Raw genomic sequence first — 17,143 nt, 5'->3', positions numbered from 1 at the left:
TTCAGCAGAAACTTAGATCTCCTTTTCATACATCTTGTATTTGCTGCTGTGCAAACAGGAGACAAAGCCAGTTTGTCCTAAATCTTTTACCATGTAATAATGTCCTCTCTACACACTTAAATCAAATACTCTGAGACTAAGATGTACAAGCCTCCTTAACTGCAGACAATGAGAACATAACTATTAAAACCTCATTATAGTATAAATAAGGTTCCTTTTACAGCATCTCTAAAGGAGCTTGCTCTCATTTTCTGTCAGTGAGTACTGTTGTGATAGCAGTCACCACAATCACAGATCTTTACTCCCACTCCTCCCTCCAGCCCCCAGATTCAGAATGGAAAAGTGACAGACAGATTTCTTTTTCAATATGACATCATTTCCCCCCCACTTCTTACTTTGTTGCTAAGATCATCTTTTTTCTTGCTGTCTGCTCTTTCTGCTCCATGTGCTGTCTGGCAATGTGCTCTCCCACTGCCTTGGCAGGGAACTCTGTTTCACAGGTGTAGCCGAAATCTCTGGCCAAGTGTAATGCTTCCCCTGTAGGTAAACAAAACAGGTCAGTCAGTTAGGATTTATTTTATTTTTATTTTATTAAAGAATTTCCATCATCATTAAAAAAAAAATAAAAAATAAAGTCACTCTTGTAGACATCTACTCCCCCCAGTCTCTGATACGGATTTCAGTCCATTTCACCTGCTCATACTTAGGCTTCAGATGGTGCCAGCCAGAAGATAAGAGGTATGTTCCTGTCATGAGAAAACACCACTCAGTACACTTGAGTTCATCTCCCTTAACTGCCACCAGTATATAGGTGTAGCTTTGCAAGTTTTGTAAACTCAGATCATCAGTAATAAAAATTAGTGTGGTGGGAATAAAACTTTTTAAACAGACAAGATTCAGCCTTTGGTGCTTCACTTCTCTGTCTATAAAGGAAGAACAGCTTCTTACCTCGGGAGAGAACTATGAGAAAAAACATACACTTCAGCATATTTTCTTAAAGAGTTAAGTGAGCAGGCACAGTACAAGTGCCCCACTCTAAAGATGAGTGGCCCATGAAGTACAGCACAAGAAACAATCCTGTTTTCAGAAAAGCTTGTAATCAAAATTCACCAGACAAAATAAAAGGGAAGACAATGAAGATCACAGATGATGTTTTATATGTGGGGAAATCAATGCACAGGACTTGACTAGGCTTTGTGAAAAGTCTTTGACAAAGGTAGACACTGAACTTCTCCACACTTCTACAGATTGTACTACAATCTACAGAGATTGGACACCATCACCTAAATCCATATTGAGTGCCAAATGCCTTTGGAAATATCTGCCCCTCTCCATTAACACAGAGAACTCAGAAATTTATTTTATGATTTACCGAACATTCCCTAGTCTGCATGTTGTCACTCTGACAACCTTGGTGTAGGTTTTATCTCATCAAACACAGCTGACTGGAGTGTGAACATCTGTGCCTAAGTTAGCCTTTCCCTGGTGGGAAATAGGCACTTTGAGATCACACTTGCACTCATCTCAAAGTAGAAGGTAAAAATAGGTCAGCTACCAGAACTATGTTGAAGTACATCTGTATGAATGACTAACAGTGACATGCTCCAGAACTGTTTTGGGATTAGGGTATTTGTTTGTCTGGTTTTGTTTATCTGCTCATTAGTTCTGTTTGTTTGTTTTCAGAGATGACTATTTGAGTGCCGTCTTGAGTGGTGACATTGGACCCTAGTTCTTTGGAGACCCTGTTAATGCTCTAAACAGACAATTAGGAGAAATGCAGGACCTGTAACACCTCCATCTGAGAATACCTGCAGTTGAGATTCATATGATTAAAAATCAGTATTGACATCTGAGCTAAGACTCCCTAGTCAATGAAGAGAAATTTGCACTTTAATTTGCACTTTTAATGCACTTTATTTGCACATATCATCCTGTACTAAAGTAGAAGGCAAACGGATCAGGTGAACTGTGGAAGGCAAGCAGATCAGATGGAATGTAGAAAAGTCCAGGTTGGATGGGAATTCTGGAGATCTTCTGTTGAAATTGGGCTTTAGATGACATTACTCAGGGCATTTTCAACCTAGTCTTGAATATTTCCAGCCATGTAGATTCCACAACTAAGCAACTTAATTCAATGTTGAATTGTTAACTTAACTTCAATTGATTTAATTGTTAATCACACAGAATATACTGGCCTGTATACTGGCATATATTTGACAGCCAGCCCTGTATTTAAAACATCCAGAGGTTAAAAATTTAAGCTACAACTTCTAAATTTTTGTTGAGATGCTTCAAAATTTGTATTTCAATTACTCTGCTACTCTCCCTTTCAGTGTCAGGTTTTGCTTTTAGACAAAACTCTATTAAAATGCATGATAGATTAGTTTTCATGCCAGTGCAGAAAGAAGATAAAAATCAAACCCTTTCAAGCTGGTGGAATTGCCATTCTTTGGACAGCTCTATCTTGATCCCAGTCAGACCCAAGTAACAATACAAAGAATGTACTCAGGAAAACAGTTCAGCATTTAGCCATTGGAAAAAAAAAATAAATTAAAAAAAAAACAAAACTTGCTTTCTTCTAGGGGGAAAAAAAAAAAAGTGGTAGAATGTTGGCGTTTATTTAACATGACCAGCAATGTACTGACTGAAATTTGAATGTTTTTACTTAATGTGAAAAAGAAAGGGAAAGAAAACATGAACAGTCATTATAACTCATCCTTCCAGAGATGGTGTATATTATTTACTAAAGCTAAGAAATTATACTAAACCAGTTGGATGATCTTAAAAAAATATATAAAAGTATAAAACATATAAAAGTATAAAACTTGCTCATCTTGCCTGGGGCTGGGATTGTGATTATGACTGACTGCTAATAGTGTATATAGAGAAATACAATCAAGAGAAAAAAGAAACTAGAGGACTTATGTATCTACTTTTAGGTAGGAAAAAAATAACTAAAAAAGTGTCTATTGTGTTGTGTGAGAAAAATAAATCTGCAAATGTTTTAAATATATTTTAAAAAATACTGGAAAGCATAAATTGATGTAGGTTATAAATGTACTTTATAACTATGCATAACCATATGTATAGCAAGTACACCTATGTGATATATGGAATAGGCATTCTAAATTACGTCATCAAATTCCAGACAAAAACAAAAATCTAAACATGGAACACTCTACAGAATATTGTTTATCATATTTCATAGCTGAGCAAATATGTCATTTTGAACTGCCACCTAATGATGGTGTATTTACATGTAAAAGTGGACTGTGTTATATTCCTATATATATTATATATATTTAATATCAGTGAATGGAGTTGTCTAACATTAATGCACGGTAAAACATGTCCAGGGAAAGCAGTTTGTACAAAACATGATAAAATATTTTTTTTTCTATATCATATTTCAGACAAACATTTATTCTAGGGGAGAAAGTAGAAATATTGGAAATGTAAATGGACTGTTTTTTTCTCTTTCAATTTAAATTTGCAGTATTCTGCTTTATTATTACTTATGTTAGGGAGTAGTTTTACAAAAGGTAGAAAACCCTAAAATATCTGGCACTTGTAGCCAATTGCTTTGTTTCACCTAAATTCAAATTTCGCTATGTGCAATGCCCCTTATTCTTTCCTTCTGCAGAGACAAAGAATGGGTGCTGGGGATCATTGGCGTTTTCTACATAAATACAGCATGTCTTTGTAGCTATAGGCAGTGCTGCCTTTCCTATATTGTTTGACAATTGACCAGAGAGCTTTGCATGATGGAAAAAAGCAGTTGCTGAAGTTGAATTAGAATAGACAGCTCTAGAAAGCCTCAGTGGAGGGACCAGCCTGTATACTTTGACAGGCTTCTGTGGGCAGGTGCAAGGAGCAGTGTGAGCCTCTCCTGGGTTTAGCAAGAGTGAGAGATGCTCCTATGAAGATTGAAGGCAGAAGCAGTGTCCCAGGAGGAGGACACTTGGCATCTGAACCTCTTACTCTCTCTTAGCTTCACCTCCTCTGGATGCTCTACCCAGCAGAGATGCTACGCAGGGGGAGGAGAGACAGGCAGGAGGTGGAATGAAAATGCTTTTTTTTTTTTTTTTTTTTTTTTTTTTTCAGTTTGTAGGATGAGAAGGGAATGGGGGAAATGTGGAAGGATATTAAAACAAAGGCTGAAGGGAGAGTGTGACAGTTGCTAGCAGAGTAAAAAAAAAATAAAATAACTGCTGATCTATTTTTCTCAAAAGTCTTGGTCCCCAAATAACAAAAGCAGTCATCATTGCTCTGTCTAGTGAATTTAGTATTTTACTTAGGTTTGACAGGAAAACAAATTCCATATTTTTTTCATCAGTGCTTTTCCAGATTTTTTTTTTTTTTTTTTTGTAAAAAAAAGAATCTGTTGTTTTAAATTCATTCACGTATTTCTTTTACCTGCATCTGATATAACATTTATGCTATGTCTCTGCCTTATAAGTGATCATCTGATGGGGACATCTCTCATCTTCTTGCATCCTTCTGTATTCTTACCGGGGATGCTTTTGACTCCTTTGAACCTGCTTATCCTTGGGAATGCCATTAATGGAGAGCCTTTATTACATTAGCTAAGTAGGATTTTTTTAAAAGTATATTATTTTTAGAGCTGGTAAGAAAATGACCTTTCCTGTCTTCTAATTTAGGCACTAGAGGGCATCCTTCACCTATAGGTTGAACAAAGCTAAGTCCAGCACTGCTGCTTAGCTTTGTTCAACCTATAGGTGAAGTCTTGCGATGCTGCAGTTGTTCTCCCAGTCTTTCTTTCCACCCATTGTGCTAATCTATGTGGATGAGAATATAAAGAACAGAACTAATATCTCCAATAATTCCTACTTTGGTCCCCAGAATTTCTTACCAAAGACACTAAAGATGCAGTCTTATCAAAAACAAACAAACAAAAACACACACACACACCAAAAAAAAAAAAAAAAAAAGTAACAGTAAACAGCCAGCAGCCATGCTGAACCCAAAGAGAAGCAATCTTGTAGAAAAAAAGAACTGAATAATTTTCATAAAATCTGGATCTTCACATTATCACCACATTCTAGAAATTCATTGCAGTTTTTCTGTTGAACTTCAAAGGACTCCCAAAACCACAATAATTTTAATCTATTTTAGATTAAGAGAAATCTTAGTTGTGTTAAACTTTTGAGATGTCTTTGACAAAATGCGTAATAACCACACAATTGATTTTGCCTTTTCTTACCTCACTCAAAGTGATATTGAAGAGGTCAAGAACATACCTACCTTACAGGAATATTAAATACTTCAATACAATGAGGACTGTGAGGACCTTGTTAGTTTCTGTAATAACAAACTTAAAAGTACCTACCATAATTGAGACACAATGCAGGGTCTATATGAGAAGTCCACACAGTTCACCCGAGATTTTGGGATTAAATAAGACTAACACGTTATGACATCAATTTGTGTATCAATATTACGCGCTAAAAACCAGTACTGTTTTTTTTGCACATTGTCTTCATATCTTCCCCTATGAAGAAAGGCGGAAAGACCTGGATCTGTTCAGCCTTGAGAAAAGAAGACTGAGAGAGGATCTTATCAATGTTTACAAATACCTTAAATGTGGGAGACAAAGGGATATGGTCAACTTCTTTTTAGTGGTCTATGGGGACAGGACAAGGGTCAATGGCCACAAAATGGAGTGCAGGAAGTTCTGCAACAAAGTGTGAAAGAACTTCTTCATGGTGAAGGTGACAGAGCACTGGAAGAAGCTGCCTGGGAAGGCTGTGGAGTCTACTTCTCTGGAGATAATCAAGGCCCGTCTGGATGCCTACCTGGGCAACCTGCTCTAGGGAACCTGCTTTGGCAGAGGGGTTGGACCTGATGATCTCTGGAGGTCCCTTCCAACCCTTACAATTCTGTGATTCTAAAATCTGGAGTAAGCCTGTGTGTCTCCATATCTGCCTCATCCATCATCAGTAGCCACTGAAGGATGGGCTTCCTTTCAGAAGCTGTGCTACAAGTTATAACCAGTTGGAAGTAATATTTGCATGCAAAGAGGGAGAATATACCATACAGAATTCAATGAAAACAACTAAATTTACATAGACATTGTTTGCATAGACATAAAATGAGCTTCATTTTGATTTCTGTTGGAATATTAACACATACGATGGTGTCTTTCCCAAAGATGTTGGTAGACAAGATCCATGTTTATCATGTCTAGGCAAGCAGGTCTAATGAACTCATTTTCTTCAGTGTATATCTTTAGGACTTAGAATATCACAATAGAACAGTCCATGAAAAAAAGCAATGGTATAGGCTTGATAACAATTTTACTATTGGCTTTGAGCAAAGGGCAGGGAGGCAAAGACAGATCCATTCCCGGGAAAAAAAAAAATAAAAAATCTAATTGTGACTTACAGTAAAACTACATTGCCATCAGTCCCAGGCCAACAATTGAAAGAGGGTTTCCTCCCTCTCCACCTCTTCTAATGAATGAGTGTCTGGTCACATAGCTGTTTATTCTTCTCTGCTAAGACCCAAGACTCATGAAGGAACAGCCCTTACTCCCCTAAACTGGTACCTTTTCTAAGTCTGCAACTTCATTAGGACTTTCTCTTTATTGGAGGAAAGTGGATATGGATATGTCTGTATTTCAGAGCAGCCCCATTGTAGTTTTGTGTGCTCAGTGCCTATGAGGATCCCAGTTTCTCTTCTTAAATTCTGAAAAATCTCATTTTGTGTGGATTCAGTGTTTTTTACCCTGTTTTGTAGAGACTCCACTGTTGGAGATATTCAAAACCTGACTAGACAAGGTCCTAAGCAATCTCTTCTACTTGACACTGCTTTGAGCAGAAGGGTTGAACTAGAAGATCACCAGAGGTCTCTTCTAGCCTCAACCTTTCTGTAGTTCTGTGATTCTGTGGTAATATGTGCTGAGACCTCAGTCTACTTGCCTAGATCTGTATGGACTTTTCAGGTTATGATCCCAGAAGGTGTTGACCTTTAGGATGAGCTGAATGCTCTCAACATCAAGGAGGAGGGATTTGAAATTCCCAGAGCTGCTCCGTGCAGCCAAACAACAAACTGAGTACTTAGTGGATTCACCCAGAATAGAAGAGATTCAGGTAGAGTTTCTTCCTTTTGCCTGAGGGGTTTGAACCTGCATCTCCCAGCTGAATGTTTGAAGAACACATCAGTATTTGGTGAATTGTATTTAAACAACAAATAAAGGCCAAGAAAGTATCTCCTGGGTCTGCCTAGAGTTTATCTGAAAAAAAAAAAAAAAAGTAAAAAAAATCATTCATTTATGTATGAGAGGAAAAGGGTTGTGTAAATAATAGGCCTTCTTATGGGAGGAAAAAATCACACTTTTGGATCAGGTCCAGGAAATTCACAAGTGTTCTTTGTTGTTGTTGTTGTTTTTTAAAAAAAAAAGTATAAACAAACCTACTTGCAGAGCTGGTGTAAGACATTCATCTCTCTCACAAGAACTCTTGGATCATTGATTTGTAAGGCAGATCCCAGCACAAAAAGCACAGATCAATGCTGAGGAAACTATATGACCAAACCACTTGCTGGGAGCAAAGACATATCAGAGTGAACTTCCATGTTGCCACTGGTTCTGTCTGTGGCTTTGGGCAAGCCAGTTCTCCTCTTTGTACAAATACAGATTATGATACTTAACACAGTGGCTGAAAAGTGTTTTAACAAAAAACATTTAAATTGTGTTTATATTATTGCAGTATTACAAACCCTACCTTCTACCAAGGAAGTCAAGAGTGTGACATTTGCTGCTTTTCTTCTTCCTGCAGGCAAATTCAGTCCCAGTCTGTCTAATTTTTCTCTCAAGCAGCGTCCTCCATTCTTAGATTTTGCTCTGTCAGAAGAGAAATGTAGAAGAGAGGATTTTGTGTTTATTGTGCTCTCTATCTAGAAATGGTGTACACCTTATTGGCAAATGTATGCAACCATGCCAACTCTGATGACATCAATGGAAAGTCTTTCAGAGTTATATTCTTAAGTACCTACACACACTGTGTGAGTTTTTCAGGTTGTTTTTTTGACAGACATTAAAATATCAAAGGTGTATCAGATCTTCACACAGCTTTCTACTTAGTGGAACCCATGGCCATGTTTGGACGCTGAGCCTGGGATTGCAATGACTGAATGTAAATATTGACAGTATAGTCACTTATATCTGACCTAGCCACCCCAGGCTCCCAAGACAATCCAAAGAGAAGCAAACACTTCTAGACTGATAATAAACAGAAGTCTAGAATAAGGGACCTTTACCAATTTCTTCTACACGATTATAAAAGGAAGCCAGACAGCTACTAAAATGCAGATGTCTATGTGGAACACAGCTCCAGCTATGCTTATATGATCTATGTAGAAATCTGGGTACAAAGAAATGTGATATATGAAGCCCAGCACTTCCTAAGAATATGGATAAGCCAATAAAAAATGTTGATGATAAAATCTCAGACATCTTTGGTTATCTATGCCCCTATCCCAGATGTCTACAACACTTTGTTCTCACAAAATAGTTCCTGGTGCATCCCACAACTGCTTTTCTGCAGTACTTCAGTGTTTGAAGCTTTTCAAGCATATTCACTTATGCAGCAGACTTAGGTTCAAATTCTTGTTCAGCCTGAGGGAATTTGAACCTGTGTCTTTTCAACGAATGCAGCAGCAAGCTAGAGGTGCATAACTAATGTTAAAATGCTTAAACATTGAATAGAGCAGTGACTGTAACCCAGATCTTTCCCATCCCAAATGAAAGGCCCAGTCATTAGATAATAAAGTCATCACCACTTTTATGCCTTCGTTTTTGCCCAACAAATATTTATTTATTCTCAAATGAGACTGAGGGTCCTCCAGCCTAGAATAACCCATCACTGATTACTAAAAGTGTCTGCCTATATGTTTTGAGATGCAGCTTCAAGTTCTTTCAGGCAGAGGAAGGAATATCCCAATTTTTATGGTCACTTTTACCCACTGAGAGATTACACAATTTTGACTATATTATGTCAGGAAGTGTCTACTGAGAACAACAAGCTGGGGAAATATCCTGATGGTGATTACTTATGGAATGCAAAACTAACCCTTCCTGGTCTTGGGCAAATCATGAAGCAGATTTGTTTTCACTGCATCTGTGCTTGTCAACAATGTCCGACTCTCTTCTCTAGTTCTGAGACCTACTGGTATAGCCTGACCACATCTATATGCTTACACTCTCTGCACTGTAAAATAGAATTGCTTTATCCAAACTGCCAGCTTGGAGCAGCCCCTGGATAAATCATCAACCAGGCCCCAGGATGATTTGCTAGAATGATATTTGGTTTGGGTCAAAACCATATGGGGATCATTCAAGCATTTTAACAGAAGAGAGAATTAAGTACCCATGTTCACACTCATGCCCTTGCATTCTTAACACGTTTTAGTGGTATTGATGAAGTTTGGTATGAGTATTTAAAATGAACGTTTATGTAACTGCTAGTTGAAAGCATCTCCAGGGTGAAGAACTAGCAGAGGAAAATTTTTGTGGATGTAGATTTTGGAATTCAATGTCTATTGAGGCAGTTCAGTGGAGTGTATGCCCCCGGAACAATTTTGCAATCTAGTCCTTACACTGCAATATGGCTTGAGACAGTTCTTGGACTGCTACATATCTTAGAATATAGTAGGTTGGATAAAATGACTTACAGTGTAACTACAGGGATCAGTGTGGCCTTCAGTGACAGCAGTGAAATAGCCTATGACTTTCCAGCTAGTTTTGATCAAAGGGCATTCAAGTAGCTTATGCCATCTAAGTTGATGCCTCAGGGACATTGCGACTCACATATGCCTGGCTGAATTACAGTTGCCTCCTTGTTTTCCACTTGTAATGTGAAGCAAAGTCTGCCACTTTCCTCCTTTCTGCTACTACACTCTGCAAGCATCTACTCTGGTCAGTGAAGGGTCAGAGACAAAATCATACCTAATTACTCGCTTCTCCTCCAGCATCTCACAATGAAAAAATGAAACCAGCATACTCTGCCAACTCCATCTTTTCTGTGCTCAGGAGGCATGAGAGGGTAAATGGAAGAAAAAAGCATCCCTAAACCTCCTTTTTTTTTTTTTTTTTGTTTTGTTTTGTTTTGTTTTCTTTTTACAGTGAAGGTTGTTTTACACCTGGTAAAACAATGTAATTTGAAATAGTTTCTCAAAAAAGGTCAATTTATAGTGCTAATGATTTTTTTTTTTTTTCACACAGATTTATTTATTTATTTTTCATTTCAAAACAAACAAACAAACAAACAAAAACAACAAACAAAACAACAACAACAAAAAACACCTGTTCATCTGTGATGGGTAACTGAAATAAGGGGGCAAAATAAAATGAAAACATAAACTTTCCATAAAGAATATCTGTATAATCTTTTTTTTTCTTATTGTTTATTAAAATTTTCCCTGAAAATTGTCTTCATTCCTAATTCATCTCATTCCACTTTCCCAAGCAGCAATCACCTACCCAAGTGGGGAAAGAGAACAAAATCTTTTTGAAGAAAATGAAAACACAGAAATGACAGAACCGTCTAGTACTTATTATTCTTGCCTTTAACTTACCTTCTTAAAATACCTCCCAAGAGGGAAGCATTGAGGCATTCAGGTGGTGAAAGGCGCCTCTTCACTTCTGCAATGGTCACTTTGTACTTTGAAGTGGAGCTGAGTAGAGATAAGCGACCAGGTACAGAACAGAACAAGTCAGTGGGATTAACAACGCATGTTCCACCTACAAAAAAAAACAGAACTGTTAGAGATGGAAAATCTTCGTGTTCCATATTTTGACAAACTCAGTAATAGAAAAGAATTCTGATGTGTTTTTTTTTGTTGTTGTTTTTGTTTTGTTGTTGTTGTATCTTTATGTATTTATTAATATTGCATCACTTTGTTGCTTTGAGAAATTTTAATTAATTTATATTTTAATACAGAAAAAAATGGATTATTAGATCTCTTAAGTTTTACAGGCAAAATACATCATTATGGCTACCTCACTTGATTTCATGATCAACAAAAATTGCATAAAGTCACCAAAAGTGTTTTGAATTTAATATAGTAACAATATATGATTGAATGAGATTTGGGTATCTAGTAAAAATTTAAGACATTGGTTCCTATTATAAATGGTCAGTTAGACTCTCATTGCAGTGTTTAGAACCACAAAGATGCAATGCCACTATAGGTTTGCAGTGATTTGTAGCCAGAACTATTTTGCTCACCTTTTAACTCTCATATACTCCTAAAGTTAGGTCAAATCCTCAGCTGATGTTAATGATTGAAACCTATTGAGCTGCATCACTTTATCTGAGATTAGTTCTGGAACTGGCTATCTCTTGAAAGTGACAATTACTTGGCCTGGGTCTATAACTGCTGAATGATCACCAAATCTTTCAATGAAGACTGTGATCAATAACTCCTCGGGTGAAATGGAGCTTTTAAGTTAGAGCTAATTTCTGAGAAAGCAGGAGAGAAAACTTTATCGGGATCTGAACCAAGAGAATAAAAATTTTAAGGACTAGCATATATTTTATCACCAAGTGCAAAACACTCTTTGACCTGCCTTCTCCAACCTGACTACAATAAAAATTCTGTGTAAGAAATGAATCTTACCACTGCATGCACAATTCTCCCCTGGGGAAAAGATGAGAAAAAAGAATGAGCTGCTTATGACAGTGATATAAAATACCACATTGTTCAATGCACCTCTGGAAGGAGTTTAGATGGTTTCTGCAAGGACGATGATATAAAGACCTTCTTACAGCAGAATGAATCTGTGCTCATCATTCATGTTTAAAGGAAATATACTGGTTTTAAAAATACCGTTATCCTACCGTTCATCCTTCCTATGAACACTCCAAACTCTGCACTGCAAGAACTCACTTTATTATGGTTAAAAAAATTAGTTTGTAGTTTGAATTCTGGAATAGAACAGAACAGAACAGAACAGCTCATTTCAGACCACTTTTACTCCTTCTTCCACAAGTAATCCCTCTTAAAAATAAGGTGACTATATACGTTCCAGCTTTAGCAGAGATGGAGGAGTGTAACTCAAGGATTAAACTTCATTAAAAGCAGACTATTGCTTGCTTACATAAGGCAAACAGAATTCCTATCCAAATATTTCATCTCTTGAAGGTATATTTAAACATTTGTGCTGACAGCAAAACCAGAAAAGAACATCTCTTAGTATAAATCCCAGATGGGTGAGATCCTGACTCAGTACAGCAGGCTATTTTATGACTTCCCCAATTATACCACAGGATAGATATTTGTGTCCACTTCTCAGACAGAATATGGAGAGAAACCATGCATCAACAAAAATATATATGCATCAAGGGCATTCATGCACATTTTTGCACAGCTGAGAGTTACAATTTATGAGCTCAGATGCTTAAATACAGAAATCTGGTGCCACATGCCTGATAGATTTTTTTTTCCTTGACTGAGACAGGGCTGCACAGAAACCTAAAAAAAAAATTTCAGTCAACATTTTCAAACTTCTGGTCTGTCAGGTACATTTTTGAAAAGTGTTAACACTGAGTAGATTTGTTTGTTTGCCATTTCTTGCTGCACCGATACACAAATATATATATACACATTTACATATATACGTGTCAAGAAAACAGTAGCAATGGGTACATATTTATTTACTTCAATAAGTCTGTAAATTTTATAATGAGTGAGACTGTACTGTAATCAGTGTGATATTAACGTTATCTTCTTGCCAGGTTAAGCCAGTATGTGCACCATTTATGCCAGATAAATAATTGTTCCTTTAATCCAAAAACATGTTACCCTGCAGCTGTTCCTACTCTGACTAGAATTTACTGGAATATATCTCATTAGTATTTACTAGAAGGTTGTTTATAGCCTAAAGTGGTTAAAAGTATTTTGACTATGTAACATGGTCTCAAACAAAGCAATTCCAGGTAAGTGAGTTATTGGTTAAAAGTGATAAAGACAACATGTCTAAGCAATTTGCTCTCCAGAAACATGGAGCACAAGTTGTAAATTACAAGGAGGTAAAATCTGTTGCATATAATTATTTCAGTATATTAATTATTCATTGACTCAACAACAGAGAGCAGTGTGGTGTTTTACAGACAAAGCTATGTCCTTGTTACAAACTGTGCAGTTTTGAAGGCAAGGCCCTCCTCATACAAACACCACCATGACGAGGAGATGGATGAAGTCATGGCCTTTACACCAGGTGGTAAACAGGAAAAGGAGTAACTGTAAACAAGGAGAAATATCCTTAAAAGAGAGAGGAAAGAAAAAGTGCAACCAAACTCGAAGACGAAGGGTTGTTTCTTTCAAACACATACACTTTAATGTATTCTTTCCCCCATATACTAATCATCTGTTAGAATGGAAGAATGATTTTCTAAAATGTAGCTCAATGAGGAGAGGACAAGGTCTGGTTTATGTTGCACTGAACAAAAGTGGCAACAATGAGCTATCACCCAAAGCCACTGTGGTTGCTGTTGGAAAAATCAATCCTTGTTCAACCATTGAGTTAGTCTTGTGATAACATAATGTTTGAGAACTGGGATGCTAACAGTTACAGCTGAAGAAGCAGAAGAAAATGCCCTCAAAATGAAAATAGAAATAATGCCTTTGATAAGTCTAGCAGTTCAGCCTGGAGATCTCTATTCCTCTTGGCAGATTTGACTTCCTTTAGAAATCTTTACAGACCATCTATTGGTGCTAGGATATATAAGAAGTTGTCAGCTCATCAGAAGAACATCCCAACACATAACCATGACAAAGAAATAGGCCTGCCAGTGTACACAAAGCACAGAAAGCTGTGGCCATTACGTTCTGATGCTACCCACACAAACGGTCCAACTGCAAGGCTAGGAAAAAGAATATTAGAGTGGGCAGAAGGTGAGATAACTGGTAGGATGATTCAGAAGATTACCTCAGCAATTTCCTGCTATGGGTATCATGTGTAATAGGCATTTGAATTTTAAAAGAATTATTTTTAGGACAACTGTTTATTCCCACAGTGAAGTGGTTATATGGTCTGGTCACATATAATCTGTTGCCATGAGATACTGCATTACAGATGACTGTAAATTGTGGTAGTTGTGCTGTTACATCCACAGAGGTTTAAAGGCACAAGTAAAACAAGATTTAGATGAAGGTGGGATATCTTTTGTATTACAACTGATAGATTTGGGGAACAACAAGAAAGAAAGAAAGCTTTCAGGCACAAAAACCCTTCTTCAGGGCTTGTCTTTTATCCAACTTTATTCAATTACTTTTTCTTTCTTCTAGACAGAATTATACCTTCTGATCTGTCACCTTTGTGTTGATTTCAAGAAATACAATTGTTTGAAAAGAAAAGGATAGGAGAGGAAGAGATATGCTTTATGCAGCAAAACACATCTGGAGAAAGACCCAGGGCCTGATTCTGCCATATTCTGAGTCACCTCAGCTACAATAAATTTAACTTAATTTCAAATGTTCCAAGGGAGAGGAAAAAGGAGAAACTATACTATTTACAGCTAGCTTTCTTCTGGCACCCAGTCCTTTTCTTTGTAGCTGGCTGGTTCATCCCCAGTGCAACTCTGTGTGAACTGAACTTTTGCTTTGTTTCTCATGGCTAGAGTGAACAAAAGTTAGGCTAAGTGATACTAGAAAAGGTAGTCACAACAAACACTGGGAGAGTATTTCCCTTCCTTATTCCTGTCTCTCCATCAAATAGTGTAAGTCAGTGCAAAATGCCAAGACATGCTGATGACAAGTTCTGTAGATGACAGCAGCAAGAATAACAGAGACATGCCCTAACCCAAGAGCAACATACTCCAGTCTTGTCAACACAATGAAAATCCCAATAACTCATGATGCAAAAAGAGCTTGATCTGCTTTGATTATAGGATTCCCTTTATACAGATAAACAGGACAGTAAGGTTTCTAGAATGAAATGATTTATTCTGATTACATTGAACATCCGCTGAAATGTAAGACTCCCTAATATTGTTAGAGTTAAGTATTTGTGCATTTTGTCATTGCAAATCCATATTCTCATGTTTCGTGCTTTTCATGATAAGTAACACTATTGCTTTATTACAAACAAATTTTTTTTTAATGTGTCTGTATTTTTTATAGATACAAACATTCTACAATGTCATTTCTTATTTTTTAGTCATAACAGCTGCAATATGACAGTATTTTATATTAATTCAAGAGGAGGTAATCCTTTTTCTAAAATACTCACCTATAAATATAATATAGTTATGGGAGGAAACACCATTATTAACCAGAGCCAACAGTGTAGAAGTAATGTTTGTTTTGTGTTGTTTTCCAGGATATATGTTTGTGTGTGTGCTTGTGTACATTATTAGCACAAGCATGCGTGAGTGCCTACTGATTAATCTTATATAAAATATTAATAATGCACTATGCTTTTTATTAGTCTATTATTTATATCTACAGGTGCTGTTCGTGGGAACCTCCAGCTTATACTAGATTTTCTGCTCAGTTATGAAATTCTAACAAAAGTACAATATGTTGCAAGATGAGGACATGTAAACCTACCTCTCTTCACTTTTTTTTTTTTTTTAATGTATAATTTATTTATTTTTTTCCTGGCAAGTACAAACCTAATCTAGCCGTTAATTGTATAGGGTTTATCAGCATTATTTAATCCAATGTTCATTTCCCAAAGGTCTGTAAGCAATTGATAATGTTCTCCAAATTATCCTCAAATGATCCAGTCATTAATCTCAGGGGCTAAATATTCACAATTCTAAAACTCATCTACGCTTTTCAGGAAAAAAATAGCAGGTACTGCCTGCTTTCCCCAGTTACTCTTTTTGTTTTACAAACTTTGCTTCATGTACCTAACCAAGTAAACCAGCTCTTCCTATATATATGAACAGTTCTGAGATAATATCCTTTACTACAACAGCTTTTCTGTTAAGGTAACACAGACATGTCTGCATGCACAAAGCAATTTAATATACACATATATGCTATATATATATGTAAACTAGAAGAGTCAGAAAGATAGAGGGGATGGTCAGCAGGTTTTAAGATCCATCTTTTACCTACATACAGCTTTTAAAGTTGTTAAGAGCATTAAGAATTGTAAGTTTAGACAACGTTAAAAAAAAATACCTTGGGAGAAGCAAAGACAAGATCAAAATAATATAAATAAGAGAGATTGGTCCAGGAAGTTAACTTTAAAGATTGTTTCAAGATGCAAAAGGATCTAAAATCTCAGTCACCCAGTCACTCAGTTCAGCAAAAGTAACAGCACTGATGCGGGAGCACTTTCACAACTCCCAGCGTGAAAGACAGAACCCAAAATAAATCTATTTCATTCCTCTTTCTTATACACAAACCAGAAGAACTTACGAGCGTTTGGGGAATACAGCTGTGAGTTGCTGGCAGGGATGTGTGATCCTGCATTGTGTCCTGCGTGGCTGCAGGAGGAAGGTTTGGAGTTTTGTGCGTTATAGGATGTGTGTATGAGTGACTGGTAAGGCTTTGGGGATCTGCCCGTGGTGTTTCACGAGTGAGCACTGCGTGGTGCAGAGAAAGCAGTGTTGGAGGGGGGAACTGTGCTCTCCACGAGGATGTGCGTGGTGTGTGTCCATGCGGGTCGTGATTTTCCACACCTTGTGCCCTGCGTGTGTGTCTGAATTTGAAAGGTGCCGGGGAATGCTCAACGTGTTGTGCACTCTGTGCGTCGTACGCCTTGTGTGTGTTAAGGGGAGCCAAGCCGAGATTGTGCAAAACAAAACAGAAGACACATAATGCACAACGTCTACCCCAGAAAGATTGATTGGAGAGCGGCACCAACCCCGTAGTGAATGGGATCCGCACTATCGCCTCTCCGCGCACAGCCGATACAGATCCTTTAGGAGATCAAAAGAAAATAAAACAAACAAAAACACCCCCCAAACCAACCAACCACGCATCTCTCCCCCAAACAGGTCGAAAAGGTCTTGCTCCGTCTAGGACCCTTTTAAAGGGAGCTGGCTCTCTCCTTTCCCGGCCAACCAAGCGCTCTAGCCCCGGGCACTGAGCTCAGCCCCCACAGTCCCCTTCCCCAACAAGAAACTCCCAATGAGCTAAAATTCGCCGCCCGATTTGGGGAGGC

General features: G+C 37.4%; 1 protein-coding gene across 1 annotated transcript in view; it reads right to left on the bottom strand.

The window, feature by feature from the left end:
- Positions 1-17,143, bottom strand: part of TFAP2D (transcription factor AP-2 delta) — a 50,059-nt gene that overhangs the window by 22,585 nt on the left and 10,331 nt on the right. The window contains exons 4-6 of the mRNA XM_005014055.5: positions 10,597-10,762; positions 7,746-7,864; positions 396-537 (exon numbers count right to left, since the gene is read on the bottom strand). Of these exons, the coding sequence (XP_005014112.1) occupies positions 396-537; positions 7,746-7,864; positions 10,597-10,762 (427 nt within the window). The remainder of the gene's footprint in view (positions 1-395; positions 538-7,745; positions 7,865-10,596; positions 10,763-17,143) is intronic.

This window comes from Anas platyrhynchos, chromosome 3 (assembly GCF_047663525.1).
Source record: "Anas platyrhynchos isolate ZD024472 breed Pekin duck chromosome 3, IASCAAS_PekinDuck_T2T, whole genome shotgun sequence".
In the NCBI taxonomy this organism is placed as follows: Eukaryota; Metazoa; Chordata; class Aves; order Anseriformes; family Anatidae; genus Anas; species Anas platyrhynchos.
This window is presented reverse-complemented; position numbering and strand designations above follow the sequence as displayed.